A 10,977-nucleotide genomic window follows, 5' to 3' on the forward strand; every position below is an offset into this window, starting at 1 on the left:
CTACACGTCGCAGGTCAATGGAATTCGACCGAGAGGACCGCGGAAGCCTATGGAACAGTATAGGCTAGGATACGGGTCTTACAGTTCTAGTTTATGAGGATCATGAACGTTGGATTGAGATAGAATCCCAGGACGTGACCTTCGTCGAAGATAGATACCTCATCCGAATGAAGCAAAAGGTTCCAATAGAACTCTTTGAAATACCCGATGTATCTCAGGAGAGTGGGAGTTCTGCTTCTCAAAATGATGATGCTCCCATAGTTTGTCAAGATAGTGAGAGGACATCTTAGCAGGCTCCTGAGTTACGTTGAAGCGAAAGAGGATTGATTTCGCGAAGATACTTCGATATTGAGGGGCAAACATTCTCTTATGTTGCAGTTGATGATGACGAACATGATTCGTATCAGGATGCATTATTATCTTCTAACTCGGCCGATTGAGTAAATGCTATGGATAAAGAGATTGCTTCTATAGAAAAGAATAAAGTCTGAGAATTTGTTGATCTGCCTTCCAATTGCAGAGCGATAGGTAATAAATGGGTACTAAAGATCAAAAGAAAGGCAGATAGTATAGTGGATAAGTATAAAGCACGATTAGTTACTAAAGGTTTTACATAAAGAAGGCATTGATTACGAGGAGACCTTTTCACCTGTTGCAAAGTTCTCCTCAATCCGTATGATGTTGTCCATTCTTGTAGGTTTACATTTAGAGTTATATCAGATGGATGTAAAGACCGCATTCTTAAATGGCGACTTGGATGAAGAGATATACATACAACAGCCAATGGGTTATATGCACAAAAAAACATCAAAAGAAAGTCTGCAAGTTGTTGAAATCTATCTATGGGTTGAAGTAATCTTCAAGACAGTAGTACATGAGGTTCCACTTAACCATCACTACTTTTAGATTCACAATGAGTGAAGAAGATCATTGTGTATACATGAAATGGTCTGGAAGATCTTTTCTGATACTATCTCTATATGTAGACGATATCCTGCTAGTTGGTAATGATATGCAATTGTTGATATTGACTAAAGATTGACTATTCTCTAATTTTAAGATAAAAGACCTCGGTGAAGCTAACTTTATTCTTGGGGTAAAAATCATTAGAGATTGCCTTAAGAAATTTTTAGGCTTGTCTCAGGCCACCTATATACAAAACATCTTAGAGCAGTTCAGGATGAAAAATTCAAAAGCTGTTGAAACCCCTATGGATAAAGCTACCAAGCTAGACAGAAAATCGTGTCCCCAGACTGAAGTCGAGAAATTGGCTGTCCTCAGTACCTTATGCAAGCGCAGTAGGGAACTTTATGTATGCTATACTTTGCACTAGACCGGATATTATCTATGTAGTTGGCATAGTCATCCGCTATCAGAGTAACCCGGGACAGTCTCATTGGTAAGCCATCAAACGTATATTCCATTATCTCAGAGGAACAAAAAACCTAATGTTGTGTTATAAAGGCACAAGCCTCGAACTCAAATGATATTCTGATGTTGCATGGGGTAATGACGCCGACGAGGAAAAGTCTATTTTAGGTTATGTATTCTTACTCGGAGGAGGAGCTATCTCATGGTCGATTAAGAAACAGACATGTACACCTCTTTCATCTATGGAGGCCAAGTACATTGCATGTTGTGTTGTAGTTAAGGAGTGTATATGGGTTCACAAATTTCTATTGAGTCTAGGTGTTGTACCGAGTATTAATCAGCCTATATCGCTGAAGATAGATAATACTTCTGCCATTGACTTAGCAAAGGACCCTAAACACTCCCAAAAATCTAAGCACATTGAGATCACGTATTATTACGTCCGTGATCAAGTGAGAGATAAGAAGGTCGCCCTCAGCTACATTCCTACTAAGGAGATGATGGCCGATCCCATGACGAAACCTATAAATAGAGATCTATTTCAGGTTCACGTCATGCAAATGGGATTAAGGAAAGCTTGAGTGATGTGCTTTTTGTAGTACTTTTGATCTTCCATTAATGAATAACACATTCTATTTATTCAATATTGAACACTGATATAAACTAGGTAAGTAGATCATCAGCATTTACCTTGAGATCATGTAGGATTTCTATTTTTGTAGGCAAGCCAGTCACCCACTCGCACGAGTTGACCAACCTTCAATCTACAAGAGAGGTACATTTGGGGGCCATGTTCATACACTGAGGTATGAACTTCTCTTTATTGTGAATAATAAAGGATGATGATATGAGTGAGTCGTATCCACCTATAATCTTTTAAGATTGAAGATGAGACTGATAAAGTTGAATAACATAATCGCACTATTCATTTTTCATGCGATCAATGTTATGGCCCGAATTTATAGACAGGTTATGAGGTTATGAGATGAGTCGTACCTCATGATGAATAACCTACGTATTATAGATCCGACATTCACATAATATTGTCTACTTTACGACGTGAATTGTAGCCACATGCTGAGACTTTTTACCTATAGATTGTTTTGATTTGATCTAAGCATTACGACATGCGAGTAGCCAGTCCCGTAGGTGACTCTTTGTGTCTTTAGATATCCTCCTCTTGTATATATGAGGATGAGATTGAGTGTCGCTACTTTAGTGTACTATGACGAAAGGTCCTTAATTGGTCAGACTCAGTTACGTTAGGAAAGCGGCTTAATTAATTTCAAATTACACATCTGCGTGGGGAATATATATACATATACATATATATACATATATACATATACATATATATATATATACATATAAATACATATATATATATATATATATATATATATATATATATATATATATATATATATATGTATGAGTCTTGCATTAAATTGGTTTTAGTCGAAGTTTGTGAAAAATCAAGTTTTCAAAATAACTTGATAAGTTGGATAAGTGCGTATGTTGGCCAAGTACTCCAGATCGGGAGTTAACTCCATCTGGTGTGGTCATGCGAACTGGGACAGGCATTGAAAAGCTTAGGTTATTAAGTACTAGTTAGGTGATCACTTATTACTTAAGCACCTATGAGAAGATTACGGTGATCCAGCTGGTCCCACGTTTCTGATTCTTTTGATCGCGATGTTTGGTCTTTGATTGTTATTAGGCAAGTTAGACGGATAAATTTTTGTGCCTATCCCACAATGTGATTGAGTGGGAGATATTGGATGAAGGCCAGTGGGGCTCACTGGTGAGCAATCACAGTGGATGGGTCCTATAAGTTTAGGCTTCTTCCAGCCTCTTCCTTTCTGTTAAGTTTTCAAATTCAAAATTGAATTTGTTTTTGAATGGGAGATAGGGAGAAGACCGGATTATCTGGTCTCATCCCATCTCCTTCCTTTCCTATAAAAAGGGATGAGCTTTTCTATCGTAAAGGGCATCAATCATAAGAAATATTGAAAGTATACAGAAAGATATAGTGTGCACAATAATCTGTCCATTTTGGCTTGTCCTTGGGACAATCTAATGCATAGAACGTGATCCGAGGCTATCTATACCGTAGGATCAGAGGCGTGAATAAGATCCATTTGCTCTAGTAGTAGATAGGCGGGCCGTTGGAGCATTAATCTTCTGCTTTTTGAGGGTTCCATATCGTGTAGACCGTCAGATCTTGAGGGCTCACACTTCCACGCTTCCCAACAAAATTAACTTCTTCCTTGCAAACATTTTCATTCAAACTGTTTATGATCATAATCTTCTGGTGGTATGATGATTTTCGTAGATCTTCATTGATGATGCCCAATTTGGATGGACAAACTAATAACTGTTTCATGCGTGGGCCTGTTAGTGTAGTACATGTTGGGTGAGTCGATGCACCCATCTTCGTGAGACATACATGCACCCAAGCAGATTGTAAGGAAGGGGGAGGTCATGTTCACCTTGCGACCCATATGATGAGTGGACCGAACCTCGGATAGTATGCCTGGTTAGCACTCGTGCCACAAAGAAAGCCCTCTTCTTATTGAGTGCCATTGGCATTGATAGATTAACACAAAATCTTCTGAGTTTGATTCATGGAAGACCATCCAAATGTGCCTTTGGTTGTTCTTACTTCCACGTTAGCTTAATATGGTTTTGCGGTCTTAAAATCTTGTATCGGAGATGATAAGGACAGCGGCGGGCAATGTATGGGCATACAGTAGGCTCGCCTTACACATGTACTTGTCCATTTGGTCCATTAGCTGGATAGGATTTAAGTGGTGCGTGACAAAAGAGTCGCAACCGTCTGCACATGTGCAATGCAACTATACAACATGAAAGACAACTGAAATGAATCTTGTCGTGCTCATCTAGTGGCAGTGCCATTTAAGTAGTTCTATCGTCGTTCCTTTTCCTCTGCAACTGCCATATGAGTGGGACAACCAGGTCGCCATCAGGTGGGCCCTGATATCTAGCAGAGCTTTCACTTGTTCGTCTGCACTTGCAAGCTGAACATTGATCATTGGCAATTTCTTTTTAACCGCCTTTATTATTGTACACGTGGCCCACCTGATGAGTTTCCCATCCTGATTTTTGGTCCAGTGTGGGTCCCACCTGATGAATGGTTTAGATGTCCCACGCATGTAGAAGTGGGAGTGGCCTTCACAAAACTCGGGTCTAATGAAACAGTGTCGCATGGTCTTTAGCTCAATCTAGCAAATTTATAGATGGGACCTAGCTTCTGATGATCCAAAAAGTTCATCTGATAGTCTCCATTACAGAAACATCATGCTGCTAAAATCTTTTCCACTGGATGATTTTCACTGCCCAGTTGTTCTGCACATGAACAATTTAGCCAGTAATCCACAATATAAAAATCATCGACAATGGTATGGCTAAGATTTGGCATGACCCGTACCTAATGGCGGCCACCAGATGAATAGTCTAGATCATGGGAGGTGGACCCAACCTGTAGTGTAACTGGCCGAACTTAAACCGCTGTTTCAGACAGCCAAGCATCATCTATTTCTTTACAACTTGAAAAGAAACAAAACCAAAGAACAAAGAGTCAGAAGGCAATGAAAAATAATAAATTTTTTTTTTCTTGCACTAGTTCATCAACCCAACAATCATACTATTCGCTGCTGAAGACAACCTTTCTTCTGGAATAACAAATACATTACTTAGTCTACTAAAAGATCAGCTTATATCGAAGACACCGGCTTATGTGGATGACACCGGCTTATGTGGATGCCTACGTGAAGAAGAGGGAGGCTCCCAAATTGTCTTTTTAAGCCCATATCTTTTCTGAAATTTCAAATCAAGAAAGAATGTGAAGAACCAAGTAGCATTCCTAGCTTGAACAAGTTAGGTTTGAAGGTGCAGCAGCAGACCCACGTTTCAACTAGCCCTTGCAGCTGTTCTCTTACTTGTTTTGTGAGACGCCATACAATTGAGGGTCGGTCTGGTAGTACACAACATCTCCGGTATTGCTAACATAGTGGTCTTGTTTCATGCTTCTCAGTAGACTTCCAATTAAATAAAATGGTAGAGGGCCTGATTTCTTCGGCTCTCTATAGTACTTTCCGAGCACGGGCTTTGCTGCCTCCGTCTAAAACATTGGTAGAAAGCAACCATTATGGAAATCTCTAAATAGACAATTCATTAGAATTCAATCAGTAAGTAGCAGATTTGAAGAGCACTCACTGCTTCAATTAAGTGGTAGTGTGGTATTTGTGGGAAGAGGTGATGTATCACATGAGTCCCAATATCATGATGGACGTTGTTTATCCATCCGTAGTCACGGTCGAGTGTTGTCAGCCCTCCTCTTAGATAACTCCACTCCTGTAAGATACAAGCAACAGGAGAATTAGCAACCACATATTAAGAGGCAGCTTATAAAATTCCATGGAATTTCTAGAGCTACAATAGGCTAGAAGTTTTACTTGTTTTGAATCATCACTCATTCATTTGTGCCACAATATTAAATTCTTTTCCTTTTAATGACCCATGGCATAAGAGTGAAATGATTGAGATGATATACATGAAGAGATACATGGACAAACATACATGAATGTATGTATGTATATCATCATCATCACCATTGTCACAATCATCTCCTAGCCATTTGGGGTTGGGTTTATGAATCCTGTTTTGTCAATCGTAACTAACTCACTATTCTCAGTAAGTAAACTAACAAACCTCGTATCCCTTCTCACCCCATAATCCGAGTCCTTTTAGGTCTTCCTCCAATTCTCTTTTTAGGCCCTTCAACTCTAATTAATGCTCCCCACCTTACTGGGGCCATCTTCAGTGTTCATATCACATACCAAACCATCTCTATCTGCTCCCCATTATTTTGTATCTTATCAGGACTGCTACACCAGTTTGGGGTGGAAGCAAAATGCTGATCATTTGCCAGTTGTCTTGATGAAAACATTCAGCCGAATGTGCAAGATAAAGTCTTCGGCTGCTATTGGATGTTAACGAATTCATCTTAGGGCATGTTTGTTTTTCCAATTACCTCAGTAAATGAAAGGAAATGAGCAATGATTACAATTTGCTTTACTTGTCAGGTGATGTCATCTACATTTGACCAAAATGATGGCATGCTTTCATTGTTTGTTTTTGCTACTATATATTGTACAGATCGAGATTTTATAGTGCAAGATTATAATGATTACAAATGCATTTACCTCTCCCCTATTACACATGTATTTGACCCTTGATTTATGTGCCCTAATACTTGTTAAGACAAACATTGGGAAATAATAATGATGGTCCACTTGAATTACTTTACCATGGAATTTGGAAAAACAAAGAGGACCTTAAGTAGAATGGACATTTTCTGAAATGGCCATTGTGCTTATTTCCAATAAAGAAATGAATGCACTCTCCATTTTGGATCGTTTTGATGGAGAAAGTCCATTTTGCTCAATGTATGAGGCATTTTCCACGTTATCCAAACAGAATGCCATTTAGAACGGATGTAGGTGTCGTCAAATAGGGTTGGATGCCCATAGGAGTGTTTTTTCGAAGTTTTCTAATTCCGAGTAGAATACAAACTGGTTTTGTCAGCTATACAAAGAAGTTAATGAATACAAAACATTTCCACAATGGCAAAATGAATCATACCTTCCCACGGTACCAAGGTAGTTTCTGCTCGTGCCCATGGTGATGCAAATACGTTACAAGATCCAACCACATAACAAAAATCTGCATTTAGCAGCAAATTCAAGAGACTGTTTACAATCAAACAATCCTCAATGGTAGAAATTCATTGAAAAATAAGAAGAAAAACAGAACCCACCCAATAAGGCACACCATAGAGTTTAAGCATCTGAAAAGGACCCATCACGCATGACAATCCCACAAGCAATGCCACCATCCCCATCCAGCACAATGTAGAGGTGATAATATCTTTCTTTTCATTGGGTACGAACAGGTCACTGTTTGGGTCGAAGTGAGAACCTTTCTTTCCGGGACTTCTCACCCACTGTAACAACGCAAACCAACAAGGAGTAACTGGGTTCAATACATGAGATTTGTACAAAGTACAAACAGAACATTCTAAGTCCATTGCTTGATGCATTCACCAACAAGCCGCGTACTCACCAGATAGAAAGGAAATGCAAACATGGGAAAAGGAACAGTAAACCGAAGCTTACGAGAAACAGCATCCAAACTCCTGAAAACCTTCTCGGACAACTGCACGAGAAGAAAAAAAATAAAATAAAATAAAAATCAACAGATTATTTCAAAAACTGAGAAACAGTTTATTATGTATGGAGTGAAGAATGCAATGAGATGATCGAGATACAAACTGGGTGCCATGATTCATCATTCTCGACATGTCCGTGGTTCTGATGGTGAGTCCTGTGACTAATTCTCCTAAAGATCATCCGAACAATGTACAAGATTTAGAACTCGACAAATGAAGGTGCAATGGCTGAAACTGAAACAGACCAAATGCCATATTCTTCCACTAGTTAAGAAGAGAATGGAAAGCAAAAGAAAAGGAGTTTGATTAGTGAGAGAGGAGATACCAGCCATGGTACGGTACAAGAATAGAGGAATGTAGGAGATGCCCGGCAACACTATTCAGCTTCGGGTTGTTTGAGAAGCTTCCATGCCCGCTAGCCAATCAAAAAGACCAAAAAACCATTAATGCCATGCTTGGGAATTGTTAAGGGTGCATTTGAATGGACTATGGAATTGAATTATTAGTAAAGTGGAAATGATCCAAATTGTGATTAGCATTTACATGAATAAGGTGTGTATGGATGCACCAAACATCATGATATTTTGCACTAAATTAGACTAGCTAATCATGAAATATTTTGAAATTTCATGATATTTAGTGCAACCAAACGCATCCATAGTCTTTGCTTGAAATTTCAATAATGTTATTTTGAGTTGGATTCAAAAGAAATGAAGCTACAATGTGAGGCCACTTCTTCATCGTGACTACTAACAAGTTGTTGCCTTGTGGGCAAGGTATTACTAACGGTAGCCGTAACGGTCACCACCATTACTGATACGGATATCGGCTGTAACGGCCGATATGAGGGCGTAACGACTATTACGACCACCGTAACGGTTAAAAATTTTCTTTTGCTTGAAAATTTTTGAAAAAATATTTAGAAAATCAAGAATAATGTAAATACTCCCAATATGTATTCATTTTTTGTTTTAAATATGTTTATGGTAGTGTAACGGTCCACTCTTTGGTGAGAGTGTTGTATTGGGCTGTCTGGTGAATTTGTGAACATGATTATATGTATCTAATGTTTACACATCACAACCAAGCATTAAAACTAGAAATAAGAAAAAAGGGCATAAATACTACTTTTTCAATTTTTTGAAAAAAAAATAAAAATGAAAAGAGACCATCGGGCCTTCTATTCGCTCAAATCACTTCAATCTACAATTTTAATATTAAAAACTATAGTAAGAGTGGTCGAAATCTATTGTAAAATGATATAGGAGAGTTTTTGGAATGAGAAAAGTATAAAAGATAAATAAATAAATAAAAATGAATAAACGTATAAAGGGGGGGGGGGGGGGTAGAAAAATGGATTTAAATGGACAAAAAAAAAAAAAGTGGCCGTTTTTTTACCGTTATGGGGGTAGCGGTCGTTATGCCCCGTAACAGCCTTTACGACGACCGTAACGGCCGGGACGGTCCCAAAAAACCAACTGCCCTGTTTCACCCCAGTATTGTGTAATGGTAATAACTGTTACCTATACGTATTAGCATCTACGGGCATATCATAATGGATACGGAACACCTTGCTTGTGGGCAACCACTAGTGGGTGAGTTGCACAAAATTTTCCTCCTATTTATCTTTTCTTATTTCTCTTGAAATTTGAAGTTGAATTTCAAACAGTCAAGATTTAAATTCAATTTCATGTGGGTCCACCCATCCCGGCAGTCTTTCAGAAGCATCATTAACTTCTTTTCTTTCTTTCTTTTTTAATAATTTCATCTTGATTGAACTGAATGTTCGCAATTCAGTTGGCATGTGCAGCTAAACACATCCTAAATGCGCAATGTGTGAAATGCCCACTTCGCAGAATTTCCACTGTGCTTAGTTCTCATCATACAATAACTGAACTCAATAGCGATTTGAAGCCGATTTGAGAGAATACGGAAACCGCATACACCTTCCATTTTTATCAAACGACTGCAATTCGCCATTTCAGTACGGCGCAAATGTGCTTTCACAAATAAGACCAGCAAAAACAATAAGCAAGAAAACGAATCCAGAGCATTGAATGGAAAATGTGATTACCAGTCATGGCCAAGTACAAAGAGAGCCCAGAACATTGTGCCTTGTGCAGCCCAGTAGAGTGGCCACACAATCCAACTGTTGAGATAGGCTGCAGCTGCAGCCAGCCCAACAACAGCAACGACGTCACGGGCGACATAACTCATCGACCGCCAAGGGTCCTTGACCCAGCAATGCTTTGGAATTGCAGCACGGATATCGGCCAGATTGAACGGAGGAGGCGCAGCTGGATCGAATTCACTCTCTTCATCACCAGCATTAGTGACCCGCAAAGGAGCGGCCACATTCAATCGAAGAACTCTTTTTGAAGAAACGCCATTTGGGTAGATGAAAGAAGGGATGAAACCCAAATCAGATCTTCGGAAATTAGAGCTATTGGGATAGGAAAGGCATCTTATTCTCGTACTCATTCTCGGAATTGAAGGGAGGGGCTTCAAACCGCATTCTGGAAAGACCCAACTCGCCATGGAGACCCAAGAGCAGGAAAGATGGGTTCTTTTTCCTTCTTTCCTTCTCTCTCTTCAAGAGGGAGAGAGAGGATGAGAGAGAGGAGCAGAAGCAGCAGCAGCAGCCACTGCATAAATAAAGGGTGAGTAGATGATAAGCTGTTGTACTGCTTACTTCAGAGCCACTTGTTACTCTTTATTTTGATTTCCACAGCAGAGCATTGTACAGAGCCCCTGATTGGTTTGGAATTATAAAGTCCTGGATACGAATCCTATATGGGCCCACCTTGACAGTTCTGTGACATCCACTCCATCCAATAGCTGGACCACATCATTTTAATACCTTGGCCGAAAATCATACTCATCCAAAGCTTAGATTCTCATTTTAGATTTATCATGCACCAAAAGTCAACCTTATTTAATGTGCCAATGGGTCGAGTAGCCCACCCAGTCTGGTGGGCTTAATGGGCCGGCCTTCGGCCTGCATTTATGGCCCAATTAATTTTCAGGTCGAATACGGGTTTAAGTTATTTTAGCCCAACCGACTTATTGGTTTTTTTTTTTAAAGAATAAAATTTTATTGGTAGGAAAAAACAAGAAGAAATAAAGCTAACTAAACAAACGGGAAGAAAACAGAAAAAAATAAAAAGAAAGTAAACCAAAAACATCATGCTATTCCATATTAGCTTAAATCCCAACTAAAAGATGAGTCAAGGAGTCTAATATCTGAATATCACAAGTATCTTTGAAAACATCCCTGCAACTGACACAGTATTATTATGGAAGCAATGGTTATTTCTTTCAGATTAAATAATATAGAGAATAGCCATTAGAAA

At 39.1% G+C, this 10,977-nt stretch overlaps 1 protein-coding gene across 1 annotated transcript; it reads right to left on the bottom strand.

Annotated features, from left to right (window-relative positions):
- Nucleotides 1–4,985: 4,985 nt before the first annotated feature.
- On the bottom strand, nt 4,986–10,263 carry LOC131223588 (omega-3 fatty acid desaturase, chloroplastic-like). Its single transcript, XM_058219023.1, has 8 exons — nt 9,699–10,263; nt 7,950–8,039; nt 7,728–7,794; nt 7,519–7,611; nt 7,214–7,399; nt 7,039–7,119; nt 5,611–5,748; nt 4,986–5,515 (listed from the first exon to the last, which is right to left on the bottom strand). The coding sequence occupies exons 1-8, from the start codon at nt 10,160–10,162 to the stop codon at nt 5,330–5,332; spliced, it is 1,305 nt and encodes a 434-aa protein (XP_058075006.1). The 5' UTR covers nt 10,163–10,263; the 3' UTR covers nt 4,986–5,329.
- Nucleotides 10,264–10,977: the final 714 nt, after the last annotated feature.

This window comes from Magnolia sinica, chromosome 13 (assembly GCF_029962835.1).
Source record: "Magnolia sinica isolate HGM2019 chromosome 13, MsV1, whole genome shotgun sequence".
Taxonomy (NCBI): Eukaryota; Viridiplantae; Streptophyta; class Magnoliopsida; order Magnoliales; family Magnoliaceae; genus Magnolia; species Magnolia sinica.

Bases quoted from the DNA above. Each gene is read 5' to 3' on its own strand.
- LOC131223588 (XM_058219023.1), bottom strand. From the start codon at position 10,162: ATGGCGAGTTGGGTCTTTCCAGAATGCGGTTTGAAGCCCCTCCCTTCA. The intron at 7,400-7,518 runs GTGAGTACGCGG...GCGTTGTTACAG, and splicing joins TTGCATTTCCTTTCTATCTG to TGGGTGAGAAGTCCCGGAAA. The intron at 5,749-7,038 runs GTATGATTCATT...TGTATCTTACAG, and splicing joins TACCTTGGTACCGTGGGAAG to GAGTGGAGTTATCTAAGAGG.